The sequence below is a fragment of the Euwallacea fornicatus genome, chromosome 6 (assembly GCF_040115645.1).
Source record: "Euwallacea fornicatus isolate EFF26 chromosome 6, ASM4011564v1, whole genome shotgun sequence".
Lineage (NCBI taxonomy): Eukaryota > Metazoa > Arthropoda > Insecta > Coleoptera > Curculionidae > Euwallacea > Euwallacea fornicatus.
The window spans coordinates 4708353-4720622 of record NC_089546.1 but is presented as its reverse complement, the minus strand read 5'-3'; the positions used below and the strand labels follow the sequence as shown (position 1 = coordinate 4720622).

General features: G+C 33.9%; 1 protein-coding gene across 1 annotated transcript in view; it reads left to right on the top strand.

Moving 5' to 3' along the window:
- Window positions 1-12270, top strand: part of pio (piopio) — a 35398-nt gene that overhangs the window by 16906 nt on the left and 6222 nt on the right. The window contains exon 4 of the mRNA XM_066283132.1: window positions 504-736. Within this exon, the coding sequence (XP_066139229.1) occupies window positions 504-736 (233 nt within the window). The remainder of the gene's footprint in view (window positions 1-503; window positions 737-12270) is intronic.

The following is a 12270-nucleotide window of genomic DNA, read 5'->3' as shown; positions in this document are numbered from 1 at the left end:
TTTCGATTGCCGTTAGAGAACATTTACACCAAACTCTTCCACGCAGATGGGTAAACAAGGGCGGACCTGCATTATAACCAGCAAGATCACTCGAATTTGAACTCTCTAGATTTATTTTTTTGGGGACACTTGAAAATATTAGTTTATGGTACTCCTGTAAACAGCCTCGAGGAGCTGCATTTGCGAATCGACCAGAAATGGCCATGAGCCAATGAGGGGTTTCTAGAAAAAGTTCGAACATTTTTCAGATAAAGATGTGCCCGCCTGGAAATGAAACGAGAGCACTTTGAACATCTTATCCAACTTTATTTTTTTCTATTTGCTTGAAGGTTCTTTCGTTTGTTTGTACATAATAAATAATAAATAAATGTTCCAAAAAGGATTAACCTTCCTAGTCTCCGAAACCACATTATTTTGGTCCATACTATTACTTTCTTAAATATTTTGCTGTTTTTTTAACACCCTGTACCTTAAAAGTAATTTAAACGACATTTTTGTTACAGTAGACGAGGAAGGCAACTCAGTAACTGAAGTTATTGATGCCGACGTTAGGGTAGAGTGTAACAGCAACGAAATTGTGGTCAACATTGATACGAGGACTGGTAGGTTTAATGGAATGATATACCCCAGGGGGTTGTCGAAAAATACACACTGCCTCACTGAATGGGTGCAACGCAAAGCTCCCATCATTTACACATTGCCGCTACGAGGATGTAATACGATGAGCACAGAATTGGTAAGTAAACGTCTACTTATTAAATAGAATGATTTTTGCCCACGATTCAATTAATACAGCATATGTAACATTCGTGGTTTTACGACATAAAATAATCAGCTTATTCTCGTTTCTTAGAGAGGTATTGAAATTTACTACAACCACATTATTTACCATAAGTAAAATATCCTCCGAGTAATATCGTAGTCAAATTGTACGATATACTTCAGTCTTACCGTAGAATGCTTCCTTATACGAACTGACCCAATTTATGTGAAGACAATTGAAATATAATATGTTACAACATTTCATTTCATTCACACTGTTTACGAAATTGAAATTGAAGTAGGTTCTTGAACAACGTAAAGCTATCCAAGTAAGGCTGCTAGGTTTTACAACGAAATATAGGCTTTTCAAGGTTTAAAAGTAACTAAATTACTTCATTCAATTTGAGTACGGCGGTGCATAATAACATAGTGACTGTGACTAATAGAGTATGTAACAATAAATAGAACACCCAGTGGAGCCTTGAATACTTTTTTTAATGTCCTGCAGTAACTGCGCAAACGTGCAGTAGGTCCCCGGATGGGGCTGCCAAACGGCGAAAGTTTCTTATTTTTCATTTTGCAAAAAAATATATATTCTTGACGAAAGCTTTTGCCTGTTCCAAAAAGGATTAAATCGGTTCTCACCATTCAATTTTTATTTTTCATCACGAAGATGTGTGGAATATCGGTTCGTTCAGTTGAAAGTCGTTGAAAGTCCCAAAAATTAACTCTCGTTTTCATAACAACCATAAACAAGACTTTAATTAAATCACAACATTGTCGAACGAGCAACGAGTTTACCTTAGACAGTGCCATGGGAATGGTGATCGAGGAATTCGTCGAGTTATCGAGGAATTCAATTAAGAGTTTCCGTATTTTCACTTCTCAATATTTTGTGCAGGAAAATTCGTCAGGAAATTCTTAACTACTGACTTTGTTTTAGCTATAATGGAAAAATAGCTGGAGATGACGATAACTCTGCAATTCTTATCGTTGTGAAATGCTCCAAATTTCTCTTCATGCTGAAGATCGCCTCGATTAGAAATAAATAAAATTTATATACAAAAAAAAAATCGAAATAATTTCGTCAAATCAATTTTTAATCGCGCTTTACAGCTACGGGATCAAGAAAAACGTTTTGATTTCTCCTCGTGGATGGGCGCTCAAATCATGGATAACCAATACTTTTAGCGAGGCACTGTATTCTCTGATGAAGCCAGGTCCTCCACCAATGGTAATTTTTCAACTCGTCATGAAAGATACTGAGAGCCACGACAAGTCAAATCGCTCGTAATCGGCCATATTTGGCTGAAGTGAACGTATGGTGTTTAATTTCTTACCATGGTACAATTGTTCAAAAATTTTTTCGGGAATTCGGTTAACCAGCACACGTATTTAAATATGTTACATTTTCTAAAAGAAAGGTCGAATGATCTACCGATTAATTAGCGCACGAGGTGCTACTTTCAACAAGATAGTTGTCCCGCCCATCGTGTGCGAAAAGTTTTTAAATGGTCGATTCAGCAATTTTGAGAAAATTGGATATGTCGAAATTCTATTTCTTTATGGCCATTGAGAAGCTATGATTTGACTATAACAAGTTTTCACTTTAAGGCCGTTTAAAACAAAGAGTTTGCGCGATTGATCTTCCAAATGCAGAACGTTTGGAAGGAGGTCGGAGATGCCGTGGGGTCTTTACCGCTCGAAGAGATCCGAAAAAGTTATAGCGAACTGCGTCGAAGACTTGAGCCGTGCGTTCAAGGAAGTGGTAAATGGATCGAGTGAAATTTGCATTTGTAATTTCCTCTTTTTGGTTGAATTATTGTAATAAAACACAAAAACAAAATTCTCGATTACGATTACCATAAAAACGAGAATTAATTTTTGGGACTTGGAACAACGTTCAGCTAAAAGAAACTATTCTTGGACATTTTTCTGTAACCGAAAGGAAAATTGAAACGTTGACGACTGATTTAGCCGTTTTTGAAGAAGCAAAAACTTTCATGAAGAAGGCATTTTTCTCACGAAATGGAAAATGAGAAAGTTTCTCTTTCTAGCAACCGCACCTATAGCCACACTGTAAATTTTTCCATTTTGCGAGTATCGTTCTGTGGCTGGAGTGAAAGAACTACCTGATTTGAACTTCCATCGTAAATGATATTTCACAAATTTCTAATAATAGTGACTAATCTTACGAGATACATCCGCAATCACTCAATTTTAGACAAACTAACAATGCGATATTTTATAGCAAAAATGTCATTTATGGCAAAAAATGTCTACTTTTTAAATCGTTCCTTAAAATAATTCAGTTAAGTATGCCGATTCATGACTTTTATATTGACCGACAACAGTCTTGTACAGCACTTGGTTGTACACACTACAAGTACTTGGCAAAGTCTAATGGTAGGCACTTCCAGCTAATTTACTTTCTAAGATTTTCCAAGGGAATTTCACTAATATATTTAAATTTAATACAGTGACAGTTAAACACCGCAATATTAAAGACATATTACGAACGATTACATAAGTTGAACTGACCTTATATGAAAGTGAAATTAAGCGGTTTAATATTTGTCTGCATTGGCACTGTTGTAGCAGACAAAAGTAGGTTATGAGAGTTTGTGTGGTCAGTTTTGCAATAATTTTTCTGTTATAAAAATGTCGAGGAAAGGAGATTGAGTTACCTGAGCTCATTAGTTAAATTGACAGAATTAATTTAATAGGAATTAAATTAAAAAAAAAAAATGGCGATTGTAAACGTTACGTACTTATTAATCATTGAATTACTGTATATAATATGAAATGAAAAAATTGAGATCAACGTACTGTAATTTTCATACATAAAATGGCGGAATTCTAGATAAGCAACAATGATTATTGAACTTTTTAAGGCACAGTCACGTTGAAACGGTAATATTTCCTTTGAAGCTATTTACAATTAACTGAGAAGCTACTAACGGATACACTGTCGCTCATATGTAGAGCACCTTTTTAAATTCGATTTTTTTTCTGTAAAAACGTGAATTTGATGTAATCTATTACATTAATTGTTAATGACAAGTGAAAAAAAATATATACTAAAACATATAGGTCAAAACTAGAGGAACTAAAACATTTCTTATATTTTCTCGTTCAATTAATTCTATTATTTAGTATCTAGTAGCATATTCCTTTTTTTAAGTACCTCCCAACGTTTTTTTTTATTTATAAACTTTAATTACTTTTCAATACAATATTCAGATATTGAATTCTAAATATTTTGAACATTTTTGAACAAATCTGCTATATTTCTTTTTTTTTTCGTGAATTCTTTTGTCTATAAGGTTCAGATCGGGGCTTTAAGCCGGCCAGATCACCACATCGACGTATTGTACGGTCAATCACCCTTTAATTAATTTGGATCAGGTCACTATCGTGTTGAAATGTCCACCGAAGGCTCATATTTACTTTTGCCCAGGGTAACATATGATTTTCTAGAATATTTTTATAAACATATCAATTCATAATACCATCAACTTTTACTAACGGACTCATTTCAAACCCTCTGAAGCATAATATCGCAACCTCCATGTTTAAACGTGGATTTAGCATATTTCGGATTAAACCGTTAATTAATTGGCGTTCTAATTCAATTAGAATTTCATTTAGTTTGCGCTGTTTAAATCAACTTTTATCCGAGGAAAGGCCATTTTTCACATACTCTTTTGCAAAACAAAATCTTGCCTTTTCATTTTACTTTGAGACAAAAGGTTTATTTGCCGCTTTTCTCTTATGTGAACCAGCGCTTTTTGATCTTCGTTCTATAATACTTACTAATATTGAAACATAACTCTTATTGCGTGCGACTTGCCGTGTTAAAAAGATCCTGGATGCATAACGTTGTAATTCTTGTACCCATCACTTTATTCTCTCGCACTTTGAAAATTCATTTAAGGTTCCTCTAGTTTTAACATTAAAAATCCCCCTTGATATTATTGATCCATTTAAGTTTAAATCTTTTGCAATTTTACATTGTTTTTCACTACTCCAAAATTCTTTAAAAAAAATTTCCGTTCACTGACGTGATAAATGAACACTTCTTGGCATCTCGACATATTTTCAGTCAATACTGTGAGTAGCAAAGTCGATATTATACAACCACATAAATAAACAAATTGATTGCTTCGCATATGAACCCTATGAAAAACAAAATAGTCTGAAAAAAAGGTATGAACAAAATGTATTGAAAATATATTTGTACTTTTGCAATATTTGTACAAACAAGAAATGTATTAAATTCATCTACAAAAATATATATTTTTTAAAACATGTTTATTTTCAATTTTAATTGCTCTATATGTGAATGATAGCGGAATTACTTGGAGTGACGTAAGAATAGATAAAACCTGTGTATAATATTTTTCTTTCATTTCTTGAAAGTTGAAAACATTCTCTCTTATTTCTGGTAAAGTGAAATTGCCATGGGTACCTTCTTAGGACCCATTTTGCATGAATATCTAAGAAGAAAGCATTTGGAGGTAACTTGTGAATGATAAGTGAGAAGAACCTGCCTAAAAGGATTTCATTAAGAGATAGTTTTACAGACGAAAATTTATCCTCTGAGCGTGATAATCGTGGTGAAATCCATTATATCATCTAACTGAAAAGATGCTCTCGATATAGGCAAATAATTAATGTAATAACTAATGTAATTACTGAAGTTAATTATTAAAAATAATCGGGTAACATTGTGCAATAATCAGACACTTTAATCTTATGCGATATTTAGAATAGTCACTTAACATATCGTTTCTCTTATAAAACCTTGTATCTCTACCATTTGCGGACAGGAAAAAAATTAAAAAAAACGCTTAGAGCGACCTTTCTTAAAAGGAAATCCATATAAAATTACTCCTGTATAATTCCGAAACTACTAAAATATGTGCGTGTAATGTAGGTCGACGAAGAGAATGTTTGCGAAATTATCAGAATTTACATTTTGCTCACAAACAGTGATATTAACAAACAACTTATAGGCGAAACGAGTCTTAACTAGTGAGTCCAAAGTTGACCATCAATGACATGAATTAGCGCTGAACAGACAAAAGTCGTCAAAAACCATCAAGTAGTACCACACAAATGAAATGGAAGCAAAGTTGAAGGTTCTTCGATGAAAAATCGGATATCTTGTCTGTTAAGAATGCTTTTGCCTGTATGTCCTTTCGTTGGTAAACAATTATTGAATTTCTTCGTTAGTTCATTACACATGACCTTCCAATCTTGAGAGTTCGATCATTCTCTAGTTACGAATATGTTCAATTAATGTTCCCCCTGTGAGTCTCGCTGTGGCACAAAGTTTTATTCTACACATAAAGTATTTACTATAGAACCGAATTAAATAATTAATAAATAATGACACATATGGATTGGTCGATGATGATTTTGTCACCTTGAAGCAAGGCTAGCAAATCTACGTGATGACTTCATCAAGGATGTACGTAACAATTGCGAAACGCGAAATAGGTGAATAAATAAAAAAATTCTGAACGCATGTTCATGTGGGATGGTATATACTGCCAAACTGTAAAGCTCTTGGGTAATTCGTAAAGGTATTCAAAAATGAATAAAAAATTGTAGATCAATTTGCACCGCGAAACTTCTACCTTGATTGTGCAATATATCTCCTATTTAAGCAAATTTGTATGTATTACTACGAGATTCCCATACTAGACATCTTTATCTTGGAGGTACTGTATAATATGAACAAACCTGAACTTGAACAACAGTTATTGACACGTAACGGTCCACGAGAAACAACAAAAAAAAGCTTCTACTCTATTGCTGCCCTAATTCGGAAAGAAAATCAGGAAGATATTCGAAAATTTCGGTTTTTTCCAAAACTAATTAAAATTCATAAAATAATTCTGTAGATTTATCTGCGTCGTGAAACTACTCCCATAAATGGGCAATTTGTCTTTTTTAACCAAATTCATATCAACTATTGTTTACAAAATTCCCAAGCTGGACATCTTTATTTTGAACACACTATGTACGACATAATAAGATACTTCGTTCTCTCTGATAAATACCCCATAAACGAATGGTTAGAACGTGAATATGGTAGCTCTACATACAGAGTGATGATTTTATAACTTGCAATGGCTATGTTTGGGGAAGAAAAAAAGATATCAAAAATTGCTCGAATCTATTTCTATAATGACGAGGAGGAACCAAAATGATGTATTAACAAATTCTCCCTCACTTATACCCTCATCCCCGGCCACTCCAACTAAATATTGTTAGGTTGCCGCCGCCGCCCCCCCCCCTCCTTGTGATACTTTACCTTTAAGTTCTAAAAAAATGTTTTTTGGTTATATCTTACAAAGTTACATTTGACCAAGTGGTGCTCCGTCGATTAAGGCAAATCTAATTTACATGTACAACCATTTAAGTTATTCGTTATTAATTTAATAATTAGTGAAAATAATTCACATTAGTGTCTTGGTATTAATCTTAAATTTCTTAAACACTTGAAAGGCTTTTTGTGTCTGTGGTCTTTATTATTAACTCAACAAACAAAAATGCTTTAAAATGTATAAGAGTTTTAAGATTGCTACCAGGACACTAATGTAAATGATGTTCAGTATTTATTAAAACAATAATGAATAAATTAAATGGTTATACATTTCAATTAAATTTTCCTTAATCAACCGGTTTGACACCGGTACCATACTTGATCAAATGTAGCTTTGTAGAATACCATCCAAAAGCATTTTTTGAGAGCTGGAAGATAAGGTATCACGTTGCCATAACGCTTTAATTCGACAAAAATTAATGATATCTTCTTTGAGAAAATGACTTTTTTAACATTGTATCACATGTTTTTTACAACAATTGCGGATTATTTTATTTATTTTCCAAATACGAGCGAATATGTGCAAGCTTTCGGACGGGGCAAAAATAGAACAAAAATCAGTTAAAAAACATAATAAATAATATAATAAAATCTCACCTAAGTTAACCATAGCCAAACCCACCATTTAACTGATTTTCAATTATGTTATATGTTTGTTTTTATTTGGATAAGGATGGTTTGGTTAAGTTAGTTTAGGTTTGGTGGGTTCCCCGAAGTCATGCCTAACGGCAGTCCCGGAGAGGATCGAGGATGAAGAGAGAAAAAGGGGTTTAGTCGGTCGATGTTTCCTAGGAGTAGGGACACCAATCCGACACGAAGAGGGCAACAAAGATCTCCTTGTGCCTGGTCCAAAAGTCTGATTACAGAGTCTCCCAAACCTCTATAAAAAAAAGTTGTGGTAGGTTTGGGTATGATTAGGTCAAGTTTCATAATATTATTTATTGTATTTTTCAACTGTTTTTGTTTGTATTATTTTGCCCCACCCAGTATCTCTATTTACTCCACGACCCCGAAAAGTTGCACTTATTTATTATACGGAAAATAAGTCTATAATTTTTTGTAAAAAATCGCGTATTACAATAAGAGAGAAGACATTTTTTCGAAGAAGAAGCCATTAATTTTCAGTGCATTAAAGTGACAAGGGTCCAGTATCATAAATGGGGTATCGCCATTTAACATTAGTTAGTTTGGGCGGCTGGGGATGGAGGAGAAACTGAGAACGGATTTGTTAATACATCATTTTGGTTTTTCTCCCTAGATATCATAGAAATTCATTCGAAAATATTTTCGATGTCTTCTTTTGTTCCCCAGATATAGCCATTGTAAGTTTCCATATTGTCACCTTGTATACGATGTGAGTCCTATTAAATCGGCAAGGCTCTCAGAGGTAAGTCAGTCAAGCTAAAAGTTTGTTCATCAAAGTGGATATGCATTTTGCTCTTCAAATAATCTTAAACATAACTGCACGGAAAAACGCATGAAATAGCAATTAGTACTGAATAAATTAACGGTTATCGTCAGTTAAAATTGTGGTAACACTTCATTAATTAAAACTTGTAAATTATAGCCGTTATGGCTTCTTGCGTGGAAGACTGCACTCTTTTTTGTATCGGTTCAGTATAACTCGAATTTAATTGTCTACGGCAGAACAAAAAAATATGAGAAACTACCTAACTGTAGCATACGAGTATATTAAGGTCCTGAGACAAGTGTAAAGCTATTTCAGCTTGATTTCATGATTTCAAGAGCATTGCACCGAAGTTCAGACCGGTTTTGCAACAGACCACTTTTAAAATTCCTTTTTTATAGTGGAAGGACGCTCGCGCTGCTCAGGAAGATCTTCGGCCCGATAGTCATCGTGAAGATATTTTCAGGGCCGGTACACGTATACTCATTATAAAACGCCTTATTACGATCATATAATAGCAAACTGTTTTGCCACAGGCAGCGTTATTAAGCGTAACAAGATGGAAGTAAGAAAAACACGGCAATCATGGAGGATGGGTGTTTTAATAGGTCTATGCCTTGACGATGGCAGTATATCATTTTTATGGAACTTAGAAAAGAGATAATAATAAAGGTTCAGTGTCCATGTTTCCTGGAATTATTGCTGTGAGAAAGCAAAGGTTTTATAATGAAACTGTAGTTTAGTCGTTCAGCGTCTACTCCATATGTAAGGAATTTATTAAAGTGATTTAGGTAATGGCATTGATAATTCGACTTATGGCATTCAAATATCATAGTTAGTTGTTAAGTAAGTTTTCAAGCTGCCTTCACTTTTTGCCTCAGGATTCTATGCAGGGTGTAACATGTCATCTTGAGCAAACTTCAGGGGGCGATAGTACTCTACAAAGTAATTTAAAAAGTGGTAACAGACCCAGGGCCACGATTCCACCTTTTTGGACATACAAAGTGGGAAAGTTTCACATTTCGTCTCCTACCTTGCGTTCTTCTTGCTCTTGAGTAAAATTTTTGAAATTCGACGCACCCGTTTGCTTCAAGACTTTGTCCCCCTGTACATCGAAAATGCCGCGTTTGTAACCGTGGACTTATTAGCATTTTTTAATTCGGTCGCAGGGTACCATCCCTCGAAAGAGTTCAGATAGAAGTCAGAAAAATGACAGCTGAAGAATATCGGAAAACTGTAACACCCTGTGTAAAGCCGCAAATTGCCACTTCTTTTAGTTACATTTAATATAAACTTGATACCAATTCTATTGACATTCAATAAGAAATCATATTAGTTACATATTATCATTAACAAGGTTCTCACATTACAGCTCAAAAGCGGTTAAGTGCATCAAGGAAGTGTACTGTTATGTGAGACATATAAGCATGGTTAGGTATCTTTACATTTAAATTCTGCACGATCACACCTGCGATGTCATTAATAATAACTAACGTGCCACATATAGCTTATAAGGCATACTGGAAGATGCATAGCAAACATGGTAATCGGAATATGCATATGCGAGTGTTATTATAACGGTAGCAAAAGTATAATGAACTTGGCGAAATAGGATTAGAACGAAAATGGCAATTGTTCAAGTTTTTTCAACTAGAACCTTTGGGATTCTTGAAAAGAGCGGAGCACATATTGTTGCTAACACAGGGTGCCTGAATAAAACGAACAAAGTGATGAGATAATTATTTATAAACGGATTTTGATTACCTTTAAACCAAATAAAATGATGTTTTTGAGAGTACTAAGTAACATCAACATTTATTTTCTTAACTCAACTTCTTTTGATTCCTGTCTCAACTTCAGAATTTTACAGTAGAACTCCATACTCGTTTACATTTTTTCATAGAAAATGTTTGTCTGACGCTGATGATGTATTACAAGTTAATGTTAAAACAAACTAAATAAATTAAAAAAATATATTTCTTTTAGTACTAACACATTGGCTTGAATATTTGAATATTACAAATAGGATTTTCCTTCTGCATTTAACAGCATATTTATCCCTAGTTTACAGAGAATATTATTTCTCAAGATATTGCTCAAATTGACTGCCATCATGTTGTACAAATAACTAACATCTTGTGATTACACCATGCGTAGCATTTACGATAACATTTGGTGCAATTTCCTGACAGGCATTTATAATCTTTTGTCTTAAAATACCGATATTTTCTATCTGGGAAACACAGACTTTATCTTGAAGGTAGCTCCTTAGCCCAAAATCCAGCGGAGAAAGATCCGGTGAACGAGCTGGCCAACGGACTGGACCATTGATTCTTATCCATTTTTCCTGGAATCCAGAATTTAACCATCCAACACTTATTCTGGTGTTATGATTGTCGCATCGTCTCGTTGAGAATAAATGCCGTTCAATTCTTCAAGACGTAAATTATCCAGGAAATAATTAATATGGCCTATTAACAGTTCATAGTATTTTGCTTGATTTGATGCTCCATTAATAAAAAATTGACCGACTAATCAATAAAAAAAAATTCCACATCAAGCATTAAGGCTAAACCTTCTTTGAAAATGATTTGCTACTACAAATTGAGAATTTTCTTGGTTCCTACGTTGATGAATATTTCTATTGAACATTCGATTGTTGTTGAAAGCGCATTTGTCGAACCAAATAGCTTTTGCATAAAAAGTGTTTCAGCTTGCAGCTAGCTAAGAAAATGATTGCAAAATCGAATTTGTCTATTAGGCCTATTGGCTTTCAAATGTTGTGCTCTTTTTACTCCAAAATTTTTGAATTTTATCTTTGGACGAGGTGAATACCTTAGCAATTTCTCTTACAAATACCTACTTATCTTGTCCCTTTTCGCTGGATATCACATGAGCGCCACTTGTCCATGGCGCCAGGCGCTTTGTGTATAGAATGATATAATAGGATGAGATGGAAATGAAATGCAGACGATCACAGAATAACGCACACGGCTCTATGACGACACAGGTGGTTACGTAACTCGCATTGTTCGAATTTTTCAATTTTTTTAGTTAAAAATTCTTTTAACTTTAACTTTTCGTACATCATTAATTTCAGAAAAATACTTCCTACCAAATAATGTAAAAAAAGTGGAATTTTATTTGAAATTCTAAAATTAACACCTGAGATCGAAGAAGTTGAGTTAAAAAAATCAAATTTAACGTTATTCAGTAGTTTGAAAAATACCATTTTATTTGGTTTTTAGTTCATCAAAATCCGTCCATAAATAGCTGAGTTATAGCCCTTTTATTGAGAGACCCTGTACAGTATCTTTCGTAACAATTACCTCGCCTATAATTTCAAAGTTTAATAATTTTCTAGAATTGGAGAACCTTGTTGAACACCCATTTGATTAGAAAATATGAAGCTAAAGGACTATGTCATAACTTGTTTTGTAACACAGATGTGAATCTCACATACGAATATGTAGGCGAAGGAGCATCGATGTTGTAGAAATATAGATACATTTAGTGAACGTTTACGTTCACGCCTTCCACTTTCGGTTTTGAATCAAACTTAAGATGTAAATTTTAGAAGCAGGTGAGAATAAAGGCTCCATTGATATTAATCGTTAGTTTGTTTTTGCGTGTGGATTGTAACAAAGAATTTGACATTAACCTTTAAAGGCTCCCACGTGAAACCTTGAAGGTTCTATATACG